At 37.1% G+C, this 13,371-nt stretch overlaps 1 protein-coding gene across 3 annotated transcripts in view; it reads left to right on the plus strand.

The window, feature by feature from the left end:
* Positions 1 to 13,371, plus strand: part of LRRK2 (leucine rich repeat kinase 2) — a 129,714-nt gene that overhangs the window by 26,570 nt on the left and 89,773 nt on the right. For all 3 annotated transcript variants that reach the window (XM_036889384.2, XM_057492517.1, XM_057492518.1), the window contains 4 exons: positions 586 to 710; positions 4,838 to 4,950; positions 9,846 to 9,990; positions 10,106 to 10,245. In XM_036889384.2, coding sequence (XP_036745279.2) covers positions 586 to 710; positions 4,838 to 4,950; positions 9,846 to 9,990; positions 10,106 to 10,245 — 523 coding nt within the window. The remainder of the gene's footprint in view (positions 1 to 585; positions 711 to 4,837; positions 4,951 to 9,845; positions 9,991 to 10,105; positions 10,246 to 13,371) is intronic.

Raw genomic sequence — 13,371 nt, forward strand, 5'->3', positions numbered from 1 at the left:
TTAAAGTTTGTAGTACCTGCTAAAATCTAGGCCAGTGGCATTTATTCAGATGCAAGAAAAAGGATAGCTAAAATACCTTAGAAAACCACAACTTTAATGCAAAAAACTGATGAAGAATGCCATATAAGAAGTCCAGTGACGGCCTGGAAGAGGTCAGTTGGTACGCTGTGAAGAGCCTGGCCTCAGGCGTCAGGCGAATTGGCATCCCAGCCCTGACGTTCTAGTGGCAGGACCTTGATCTTGAACCTCTTTCAGCCTAAATTCTTCATCTGGAAAATGCGAGTAACACTTTATTTTCCAGGGTTGTGGCGAATGAACCACGAGTAATTCAAAAGGAAGTTGTTAGTTTTGTGACACTAAATAAAAGAATTCTCAGGTTACTGTGATTCAACCTCTTGAGGTCGAAGTTTAATCAAATAATTATTAAAGTGATGTCTGCTCCTATGACTGAATTCAGATGCATTTTCCTAAAGCTGCTTCTGATACAATAGGATGGTTCTGTTTTCCTGTACTTGCTTCAAACAAGTGTTTGTACAATGGAATACGGTTGTACCTTTAGTAAGCATTTCAATATTATATCTCCAGTAACACTTCCCTGGATGTGATGGCAGCGATGGCCCCCAAAATTCTAACAGTCATGAAAAGTCATGAGACATCATTACCCGTGCAGATGGAGGCACTTCGAGCTATTTTACATTTTCTAGTTCCAGGTAAGTTAACGTTAACGGTTAAGGCAAGAGATGGCGGTCTAAATGGATGTTTTGACTTTTCATTAATTAACAACTTTCTAGGCAAAAATTAAAGGGCTCGTTTCTGCCGGCCAAATGTGCATCTTTCTACCAGCCAGAAAGTAAAAGTACATGGAAAATGATGATGTGGAAGAATGAGATGAATTTATAAAAATTTAATAAGAAAATTCGATAATTAATTTACAAAAGCAATAACTAAAATGTAAAGTGTGGAGCTTTATCTCCAAACAGAGTGTGCATCTCTGGTAATTATTTTCTACTTCTGTTGCCATCACTGAGTCCAGGCTTGCTTTTTATTTTCTTTCCTTGTCTGAGCAACAATAATAGCTAACTAATTTTCAGGTTTCCTCTCTTGCCTCTTTCCAGCCCTTCTTTTACTCTGTGGTTGAATTAATCTTTCTCAAATATAACCAAGCGTCTTTACTCATTAACCTCAGTCGCTTCCCTCCTCTCTCCCCTACCTCCTACTTACCTCCAGGGTGACCTCATTTGTCCTCCAAAGTCCACTTAAAACACCTGCTCCTCCATTCATTCATCACATAGTTATTAAGTGCCTCTTATGTTCTAAACAGTGTGACGACTGCAGAAGTATGAAGGATGAATGAGGAAAGAGTGACTGTTCTACTGTAGGCACTTAGAGGCAGGTGATATACAAATAATTATCGGACGGTAGGAGAGGCGTTATGATATATGTATTACATATATATACATAAGGCCATGAGAGTATTGATGGAGACAGAAATAAATCAAAGGAGTAGGTCTCAGAGTTTGTGCTGTTTGAAGTTCAAGGGTGAGCAAGGCTGGCCTGGCAGGAAACCGAGAAGGGATGTTGCAAACAGAGGAGAAAGGGCGTGTGGTCTCGGGTGAGTGAAGCGTGGTGTACGCGGAGAGCGGGGCCTGGGGGTCCGAGTGGAGGGACAGGCAGAGGCCTGAAAATGCAGAGCTTTGAACACAATGCTGAGCAGTTTGTGCTTTTTAATGGAAGTCAGTAGAGGTGTTTAAAAATGGTAGAGTGATGACCAGTGTGCAACTTAGAAGAATAAGCCCGTGGTGCAGAGGGTGCTTGGCAGGGGAGAGCCTCCTACAGGGAGGCCCCCGGGGTCAGGTGAGATGCGGTGGTGGGGGCCCCGCAGTGGGAGCAGAGGACAGCACGGGGCTGAGAGATGCTGAGGGGACACATCTGACGCAACCATCTCCCCACTGAATATCAGGGTTGTGTTGATTTTGTAGTTCTGTGAAATTCCCAATCCTTTTGAAGCTCTGGGTTTTTTTTTTTTTGTTTGTCCTTTTTAAATGAAATCTTCCTAAATCTACCATTATCTATAGTCATATTAGTATTTTATGTTTCTGAGTATCAAAGTATACCTCTTTTGCATGAAGAGGGCTTTCTGTAGTCATTTTTTAAAAATCCCCTGGTAACTCGAGTAAAAGAGCTATTCAAGCAATGTATTTTGAAGTATGATGTCCCATTCATGGTAATCAGTCAACTTTTGAGATGTAATTTAACAGACATAATTTTGCTCAAAAATACTGCAAGTTTTTTGAACTTTGTAGATCATAAAAAACAAAACAAAACCCTTTTGATTATCCTTAAAAGTGTCAACCTTATTCTTTTGAGGGTGGATTTGAGTTCTAAATATAGCCCAAAGACACTCAGAACCTAACTTGTTAGTTAATAAAACAGCACTCTTTTAGTTCAGCACTGAGTTTTGAATATATTTCTTTCTTTGATCTGAGATTGACCCTAAAACGACATTGATAATCAATAATCATTTAGATGTATGAAATGATGGCTTTAAATGATAAATGATGGTTTTTTACAATGATGTTTAGATGTATTAAAGGGGTGCCCTTGAAAATACTTTTATAATTTTAGGTTTATATGGAACTATGGAAATAAATATTAATAGATATATTTTATAAACATATCACTATATAAACACATTTCTCTATTAGGTAAAGTCTTAACCATCTACTTCACTCTATGCTACCACACCATGTTACCATACCACACCACACCGTACCATCCTGTATATTGTGAGTAAAAATGTATCAGTACCCCTGTAGTTTTGAGGTTGAATATGATTTTGGTTTGAGCATATTTAGTTGAGCCAGATGCTTATAAGATCTCTCGATGTACGCATATTCATTGATTAACTAGACCATATTCAGATGTTCTTAATTGAAACAGATGTGCATTATAGCAAATTCATGGACTTCCATATCCTACTGAGGACCACATATTGCATCCAGCCTTACATGTCCTAAGTTTCTTCAATCTAGTATTGTTCGTTTCCTCCTTCTTTATACACTAACTTGCAGAAATGATAGAACCTTCTGCTTTATTACTTAATAAATAATAAAGACCCAGTTATTTTAATTATCATTTGATTTGTTCTTTCTTAGCTTAGTGTCAGTTCTAGAGAAAATAATGTAAAATTCTTTAAAAATGGACACATGCAAGTTGAAAAAAGAATAGAGGGAAGTGATTATATAATACCACATCCATAAAAACAAAAGGGAAGCTGAAATTGACTTAGGAGGATATTAAAATCCACATATTTATAGTTAATAACAACAATACTGATGGTTTGGAGGAATTAGGACATGTCCATCATTATGTGGAGTGTTCGCCTGCACAAGCTTTATAAATTCTCTCAGTAACCCACAGGCAGATACTACATTTTTTGTGTGCTATCACAGATGATGAAATTGAGGCATACAACACAGAGATCTGAAGGTCACAGCTTCTATAATGGAGTCAGGTGTTCAAGCTGTGCAGCCTGACTCTAGAATAGGCACTTCCCCAAACAGCTGTTAGATCTAAAGCACTTTGGAGATGATTAGCTTATGGATCCCACCCTCAGCAAGTTTGCAGTCCAGAATTTAAGTTATTTACTATCATGTGGAAAGGAAATTACATGCATTCTAGACAGTAGAGCCTCCAATGATTTAATAAAGATCAGAGATGAAATCGGTGGGAATATTCATTTGGTCTCAATGTAAGAAAGATGTTTAATAAGACTTACTACTTGTGGCATGAAGTTTTTACTACTCAACAAGCCTGCTTTTAGCAGTTATATCTGCTTGTGATGTAATTGGACAGCCTCAGAAATTAATGTTTTGGGCACTGCAAATGAGACAGAGAGTTTAAATGACTTGCCCAGGATCATTTGGCTACAGGGAATGTCAGAACCTTTTTGGGATAAATTTAAAAATGAGGACTGAAAGTTACAGGCGGGTGGAGATCAGCCTGTCTTATTCACCGTGGCGTTCCCAGCATGAAGCAAGATCCCTGGCACGTCGTTGGGGTTCACATTTTTGTTAAGTAAATGAAAAGCTGTGCAGCCAATTTATAGTTTGTGTTAGTACAAATTATTGAAGAGAAAGATGATAAGGGATTGCTTATTAATAACTATGTCTATAGGCATAGGTTTTGGAAACATTCATTCATAATAGGTTTACTTATACATTCTACTGTGTAACCAATATTTTTTGGCTTCCTGCTTCTCAGTGGTGTGGGGATAGTTGAGCTATAATGTAGCCTAATGAGGAATGTTTCCTTTAAGTAGCTTAATACTATTCTACAGTCTGAGAGGACTTCTAATAAAACTACATGCTCTTTACCATCATGATACTGAAACTAAAATCTTTTTTTCTTCTCACTATTCTAACTGCTCTTTTAGGTCTGTATTTCCTCTCTGACCTTTTGATAGTGTAGTCCAAATAACTTTGAGCTTCTTTCAAATTATCCATTGTTGCATACAAATTGAGCTTCTTGTTTGAATACAGCCTATTCACACAAAAAAAGAAAGTGTTTGCTACAGAAAATTCTTCCACCATAGTAACTTCTTGCTACTTTAAATCCAATAAACATCCACACATGTTGTATTTATTTTATACCTAATGATGAACAGCTTTTATAAATTCCTTAAAGGTAAGGGTTTCTAAAGGTAAGGATTTCTTTTATAAAGAACCATGTCTTAGAAAAGAGTACAATATGTGTAATGATCATTCCTAACAAGTGACAATCCGATCAGCTTATATCTTCATGAGAAAACCATTTATTTGTGTATTTTTGTTTCCAGGTGTGCCAGAAGAATCCAGAGAAGATACTGAATATCAACAGAAGCTAAATATGGTTAAAAAACAGTGTTTCAGGCATGATATTCACAAACTGGTCCTCGTAGCTTTGAACAGGGTATGTATAGTACAAGTCTGCTGTCTCTACACTGTCAAGTAGGATATGGATTTTGGGGAAACAGGAGCTTTTTTAGCCTTAATGTTCCTTCTTCCGTTTACGATGATAGTAGGACAGCATGTGGTCAGAGACGTCGTAGGAGTGCAGTGGGTGGAGAGAGGGGCCACTCCAGCTAAGAGAAGTGTACCGTCACCTGCAGACGGAGATGAGTCGTCCTGATGGCTGGCAACATCCACTCGAGTGGCTCGAAGAACTGAAGCGCTAGCCGTGCAGCCAGGCCTCAGCAGCGCTGTCAGGAGCCATGGCTGCTGTTTTCTGTCTTCCGGTTAGCCTGTCTTTCCTTTTTGGCCCCACGCTGGTTCAGTCCACACAGACACCAAGCGCCCGACATGAAAGTCTCTGAGTCCTTGGGCTTATGTTCACTGCCCTCTTTAGAGATAAGCTCTGAAATGGCTCGATATGTACTGTGTTCCCATTTTTAGGTATTTACATGTTTATGTACATTCGCAATAAAATTATAATTAATATCATCATTCATCATACTATGAAAAAGGAGAAGAGGAAAATTACATGTATACTGTGCAGGGCAAAAGGTATTGATAGAACTATGGTTTGGAAGTTGAACATAGATGAAGGGTTCTTTATAAAAGATGTGGGTGATGTAAAGAATGATTAGGGTTAATGTTTTCATGGCAGGAAGAGAGCCATCAAGGTGATTAATGGAAATGATTCCTTGTGATTTAGTATACTTTGAAAAAATGTCATGAATCAATTAGAATACCCTGCAGAGAGATCTCCTTTAAATGTTCAATTTAAACCGAACTTTACAATGTAATTGTCTGTGAGATATATGAGTCATTTGTGCTCAAATCACAATATGATTCTCGAGTGTTGCAATATAATGGGTTGAACTTAATTGCAGAAATATTTGATGGAAATTAAGTATGTGGAAGGAACTGTGGTTGGCAGTGGGAAGACAGAAAATGAGTATGTTTTATATCCCGTTGTTAAGGCTCTTGTGATCTGGCTAGGGGATTAGCAGGCGTGCATAAAACCAGTTGCTCTCCAGTAGCTCTTACAAGCTGTACTGGCTCTATATTACTCTAGGAGCGTAGAAGAGGGAGCTGTTAATTTTATTTATGGCATGTGTTGGTTCGAAGTAGTAGGAACCAGAGAGAAGCGTTATAGAACTGATTCTGTTGAGCCCATCTTTCCTGAAGTTACTGGATATGAATGTGATGGAGCAGAAGGAACTGGGATCGCGGAACCTAGTTCGGCCGCTGAGCACCACAATGCCGGGAAAATCCCTGAGCTCCCAGGGGGTGCTGTGCTCTGTAGTCTGGAAGAGTGGTTGAGAAGCCCTCCCCGCTTTTTTTCCATGGCAGCATCTGGGTAGCGACACACATCATCTCAGTAAACAGTGACTATCATTTGGGAGCAGAGAGGAAACATGTCGCGGGAAACAGAAGTGACAGTGTTTTTAAAAATCTCTCCTGTGTAATTCCCCTAATCCTCACCAAGATTGAGAAAAATGCTCCAAAAGGTGAATGTTGGTATTTCTTCAGGTTTAAAATTCTGTGACCGCATGTCTCACCCTTAATAAATGTTACAAAGCATCAGAAATTTTAGGTGCAAATACTGCAGACACATGACATGAATTGCCATTAAAAATAAGTCTGTTGTTGGCATGCAGAATTTCAAGGAAGGTGGAATTTGAAGATCAACTGAGATTTGCAGTGCAAAGACTATGAAAAGTATTTGTTAAAGTGAATCAAAGTTTGGATGTTTATAAAATTTCAGCAACATTCAGACGGAAATTAAAATCTGTCTGGAACATTGACATTCCATTGATGCTTGAACCTTTTAGCTTTCCCGACACATGGACACTTCCGGTCACCTGTTTCAGAGAGATTTATTTGTCTAGAATGGTTTCTGGAGAACAGAGTAGAAAATAGGGCTCTCGGCATTTTGGCCGCGTCTGTGCTTTGTATGCAGGACACTACTGCTGTTTCCAGCCAGGGATCGCACAAGCTCGAACCAGGCTTCTGAACAAATGGACCCAAATCAAAGAACTTAAGTGTTTCACAAAACCCTTGAAGGAAAATGCACCCCGTTTAAATACTGAAGCCATTTATTCCAGTTGTGAGCAGTATGTAGTGAAGGAGACAGTCCTTTGCAAAAGCATCAGTGACAAAAGAAAAAAATTACGAGTATAAAAAAGAGTTTATAAGGCAACTCTTAGAAAAACTATGAAACTCGCCTGAGAGGTATAAAGCAAGTGTGGAATACATGTGAGGGCATGCCTTCTTTTTGGATAAAATGACTAATTAAAAAAAAAAAGAAAATTAGTTGCTATTACTGAACCTGTAATATGAATAGCAGTAATATATTCTGGAACTAGGTAAGCTAGTGTAAAATTTTGAGCAATTAAATAAAACACACACGTAACCAGGAGAATTTGGAGAAAGAGAATAATTAGTATGATCTAACTCTATCAGATTATCAAATATATTATAAAACTTTGGGAGTTAAAATGGTTGCTATTGGCACCAGAGGAGACAGATCAGTACCACACAATGGTGACTCAGGAAATAGGCTCAACTACACGTGTTCAGTTCATGTAAGATCTCCTCCCACTGCTGGGGGAGACAGAGTGCTCGGTGACTTCTGTTGGCACAACCCACTCTTCAGCCGTTTGGGGAAAGCGAGGGAAGCTACACCGTTTTGCCTTGTTCTGCCAAAATATATGACAGGTGGATGAGGTTTACCAGTAAAAATGAATTAGGCATATAAATGTATCAAAGGGTTCTCAAGTAGAATCATTATTAAAGTAATGTAAGGTAAAAAGAGAGAAGCTGGGTTGGGGGAAACTAAGTAATACGTGACAAAATTAAAAAGGACATGTTTTCTGATCAGCAGTTCTACTCTTAAGAATTTATGATGTAGATAAACCTGTGCACATACACAAAGATTTCTTGAGATGAGAACATTCATTGTGGCATGATTTGCAGTAAGAAAAATGGCAACCAACTAAATCCTTATACGGTAGTTGTGAGTGTTTTCTGCCAGATATTTCAGTTCTCCACCTGCTGGGGATTCTAGGACGGTATTTGTTGGCTGTTTTGTAGTTAGACTGGAGCGTGTGACTGGCTTTGGCAAAGGAGTTGCAAGTGGAGGTTACTTTTTTCATTTCTGGACCCAACTTTCCATGGCTGTGGAGGCATCTCTCCTAACACCGTGTCAGGCACTGTGACCTGTCATGTTTGCGATGGAGGCTGTCCCATCAGCAGAGGTCCTGGAGTGACTGATGAGCACAGGCCCCCTGCTCACAGAGCATGAACAAGACTTGAATGTTTTCTTCAGCCTATGAAATTTTGGGGTTGTTAACTCAGCTTAATTTAGTCTGTCCTGACAATATAGTCACCATAATAGATTCTAATGACATAAATTACATTATTTCCAAATTATGTGATTCTGCATAGGGATTAAAAGTAATGAGGTGAGATTCCTAACGTATGGCTATGGAAAAACCTCCAATTTTTCGTGAATATGAATGTATCACTTAGGTATTCATTTTTCCCCTTCACGTAAGTTAACACATTATGCATGCTTTCTGATGAAATGAGTATATTTCCATTTCTTTGTATCTTCTCTCACCCCTTTCTCACTCAAAATAGATTTGCTTTTAGAGCTTTAGCTCTACAAAACTGTCAAATGGTTAAGACTGTGGGCCCTGGAATCAGGGTATCTGGGTTGAAATCTGACTTTACCATCTCCAGACTAATGTACCCTGAACACATTAAAGTTTTGGCTTCATTATCTATAAAATGGAGATAATAAACAGTTTTTCACTTAGGGCTAGCATGAAGATTTTTATGAGATATTCATGTAATATACTCAGTACAATACCTGGCATATAGCATGCACTCAATAAATCTTGGTTAATGTTATTACTATTAGATTTAAAAGTATCTTGACCTCTGATTATAAAAGATGAGAAAATCAAAGTATTCACAATGTCTTAAACTATCTCTGCCTGTTTTCTCACCAACTTCTGTTCACTGAATTAATGCTACATTGACAAAGTTAAAAATATTTGCATTCAGTTCTGTCACCATGCTTCCTAAGTTGGTTTTCATCTCACCCCTACAGTGTCAGAGTTAGTGTGTGTCACAAATGTCAAAAGACGGGGTGTGACTGTGATTGTCATGTGGTTGGGAAGCGCGTTGCGTATTTTCTCCTGAGTCAGTGAGTAGGGTGGCCTGGAAAAGAAGCGGCGCCTATTAGATTACCTGTAAAACATGTCACATCATCTGGAGGAATTGAGATGGAAAGTTGGGAGGAGGTAGTGGTCAGGATCCTGGGCCTTTAAGGCAGGCACATGTATTATATTCAAGTCTATTCAGGTTGCCTTTTTGCTTTGCTGATAGTTTCCTTCACTGTGCAAAAGCCTTCTAGTTGGAGGTGATCCCATTTGTTTATAGGCCAGACACCGATTAGCTGTGTGACCGGAACTTTTGTTCCTGAATCTTTAAAGTTCGGTGAATCCGTTGCATGAGAATGTTGAGTAGAATAAGATAAAGAATATGAAAACAGAGGGAAGAGTAAATTCTCGAATAGTATCTTCCGTGGTGGGAAGTCAGATTGCATTTTACTGGGGGATCAAACATTCCTGTTCTGGTCTCATCTCTGCAACTTACAGTCTGTATGACTTTAGGTATTAAAATGTTAGCTCTTTAATAATAAATAAAAATAAAGCAAGGTAAAGCAGAATCAAGGGTACTAATCTTAGACCACTTAGATTTTATTTTTATCAATCTGTAACTGCCTTTAACTAAGGTCACTGTTGACTCATTTTTAACTGAAAATACTCTCAATTGTCCTTCTGATTTTAGTTCATTGGAAATCCTGGGATTCAGAAATGTGGATTGAAAGTACTTTCTTCTATAGCACATTTCCCTGATGCACGGGAAGCGTTATCCCTGGAAGGAGCTATGGATTTGGTGCTGCACACGCTGCAGATGTATCCGGATGACCAAGGTTGGCACAGTTTGAACTCAGCCTTTGGCTGGTCAGTTGTATGTCTTTAAATTTTTTCTTCAGTTTTGAGGTTTAAAACAATTCATTTTGTTTATTTTTTTCCCATTTATTCTAGAAATTCAGTGTCTGGGTTTAAGTCTTATAGGATGTTTGGTTACAAAGAAGAATTTACACTTAGGAACTGGACATCTGGTGGCAAAAATTCTGGTTTCCAGTTTACAGCGATTTAAGGATATTGCTGAAGTACAGATTAAAGTACGTGCATTGTCTCAAAGGGTATTTGAGATCTTGTGAAAATTTATTTCAGAGCAGTGGGTGTAATTTCCACTCTGTATTAATGAGAGTATTCTAGTTAATTGAAAACCATTTGTCATTTTGTTGTTAGAAGGTGAAGAGAATTGGATTGAATCTCTAATGATCCTGTGTTTCATTATTAAATCTCTAAAATCAGCGTGCTCGTTTGCAATTTATCTTGTCTATGAAAGTGCAAAGAATGTGCTAAAGAAATTCTAGCTGGCTGAGCTTTATTTGCTTAGATTTTAGATAAATAGAAGTTAGAAATATTCTGAAGTTTGTCATTCTCTGTGTTTTATTTGGGGCTGCTTACCTCTAGTAATTTTGCCCCTTATTTTTTTTCTTGCAGTGAAGCAATATTTTAAATATTTTTCATGAAGCAAAATTAAAAATGTGATGTGTAATATCTGTCCTTATAAGGAATCAAAGATACTGGAATAGGGTTAATTCAAGAGAGATTTAAAAATAAGTTGTTTCAGGTCCACCCATCATGTATATACATACATTTGTGTTTATTTTAATTGAAGTATAATTGACAATTTCCTATTAGTTTCAAGTGTACCTCCTAGTGATTCAATATTTTTATATATTATGAAATGATCCATGCAATAAATTTGCTTTCCATCTGTCACCATACAAAGTTAATACAAAATTATTGACTATTCCCTATGTGGTATATTACACTCCCTTGACTTAGTTATTTTATAATGGGATAACCTCCTAATCCCCTTCACTTATTTTTCCCACCCCACAACCCTTCCCCTTTCTGGTAACCAACAACGTTTGTTTGTTCATTTGTTTTTTAGATTCCACATGTGAATGAAAATGTACAGAAATTGTCTTTCTGTCTGACTTATTTTCCAGAACATAATACCTTCGAGGTCCATCCATTCTGCTGCAAATTGCAAAATTTGATTTTCTTTATGGTTGACTAATACTCCGTTGTACATATATATATATTAAATTGTTGTTTTCATTTTCTTCAGATAACCTCCCAGAAATGGAATTGCTGGATTGTAGTTCCATCTTTAATTTGTTGAGGAAGCTCCATACTGTTTTCCATGGTGGCCACACCAATTTATATTCCCACTAACAGTTTATGAGGGTTCCCTTTTCTCTACACCATTACCAATACATGTTATTGTTGTCTTTTCTGATACATACCTGATTGGACAGGTGTGAGGTGATATCTTATTGTGGTTTGATTTGTATTTCCCTGGTGATTATTGATGTTGAGCATCTTTTCATGTAATTATCTGTATGCCTTCTTTGGGAAAATATCTTTTGAAGTCCTCTACCATTTTTTAATCAGATTGTTAATTTTTTTGGTAATAGGTACTGTAAGTGCTTTATATATTTTGGACATTACCCTTATTGGATGAGTGATTTGCAGATATCTTCTCCCATTCAGCAGGTTGCCTTTTTGCTTTGTTGATAGTTTTCTTCACTGTGCAAAAGCCTTTTAGTTGGATGTAATTCCATTTGCTTATTTTATTTTTGTTACCTTTGCCTGAGGATATTGCTAAGACTGATGTCAAAGAGCTTACCGTCTGTTTTCTTCTAGGAGTTTTATGATTCAGGTCTTATATTCAAGTATTTAATCCATTTTGGGTTGGTCTTTGTTTATGGTGTAAGATTATGGTCCAGTTTCACATTTTTGCACATAGCTGTCCAGTTTTCGCAACATTACTTATTAAAGAGGCTCTTTTCCCCCTTGTATATTTTTGCCTCTTTCATCATAGATTAATTGCCTGTACAAGAATGGGTGTATTTCTGGACTCTTTTCTGTTCTATTGATCTGTGTGTCTGTTTTTGTGCTGATACCATATTGTTTTGATTGCTGTCACTTTGTAATACATAGTTTGAAATCAGGAAATATGATACCTCCAGCTTTGTTCATCTTTCTCATGATTGCTCTGGTGATTCAGGGTCTTCTGTGAGTCCATACAATTTTGAAATTCTTTATTCTAGTTCTGTGAAAAATACCATTGATATTTTGATAGGGATTGCAGTGAATCTGTAGATTGCTTTATGAAGTACAGACATTTTAACAATATTAATTCTTCCAATCCATGAGCATGGCATCTCTCCTCACTTATTTGTGTTATCTCGATTTCTTTCATCAGCATCTTACGGTTTTCATGGTATAGGTCTTTCACCTCCTTGGTTAAATTTATTCCTAAGTACTTTACTCTTTTTGATGAAGTTATAAATGGGGTTGTTTTCTTAATTTCTCTTTATATTAGCTTTTTATTAATGTACAGAAATGCAACTGATTTTTGTATATTAATTTTGTGTCCTGCAATTTACTGAATTCATTTATTAGTTTTAATAGTATTTCAGTGGAGTCTTTAGTTTTATAATATAGTATCATGTCTTCTGCAAATAGTGACAGTTTACTTCTTCCTCTCCAATTTGATGCCTTTTATTTCTTCTTCTTTCTTAATTGCTGTGGATTGGACTTCTAGTACAATGTTGAATTAGCCTAGCAAGATTGGTCATCCTTGCCTTGTTCCTGAGCTTAGAGGAAAATCTTTCAGCTTTTTACTGTTGAGTATGATGTTATCTATGGGTTTGTCATATATGGGCTTTCTTATTTTGAGGTACATTCCATCTATACTCACATTGTTGAGTGTTTTTTCTTTTTTTTTTTTTTTTTAAATGATTATTTTTTATTGAAGGGCAGTTGACGCACAGTATTACATTACATTAGTTTCAAGTGTACAACACAGTAGTAGAACATTTATATACATAATTCTAGGTTCCAGCTATCACCCTACCAAGCTGTTACAATATCTTGACTATATTCCTTATGCTATACATTACATCCTGGTTACTTATTTATTTTACCATTGGAAGTCTGTCCTTTTTTTTTTTTTTTTTTTTTTTTTTGGTGAGGGCATCTCTCATATTTATTGATCAAATGGTTGTTAACGACAATAAAATTCTGTATAGGGGAGTCAATGCTCAATGCACAATCATTAATCCACCCCAAGCCTAATTTTCGTCAGTCTCCCATCTTCTGAGGCATAACAAACAAGTTCTTACATGTAGAACAAATTCTTACATAATGAATAAGTTACATGG

The sequence above is a fragment of the Manis pentadactyla genome, chromosome 14 (assembly GCF_030020395.1).
Source record: "Manis pentadactyla isolate mManPen7 chromosome 14, mManPen7.hap1, whole genome shotgun sequence".
Lineage (NCBI taxonomy): Eukaryota > Metazoa > Chordata > Mammalia > Pholidota > Manidae > Manis > Manis pentadactyla.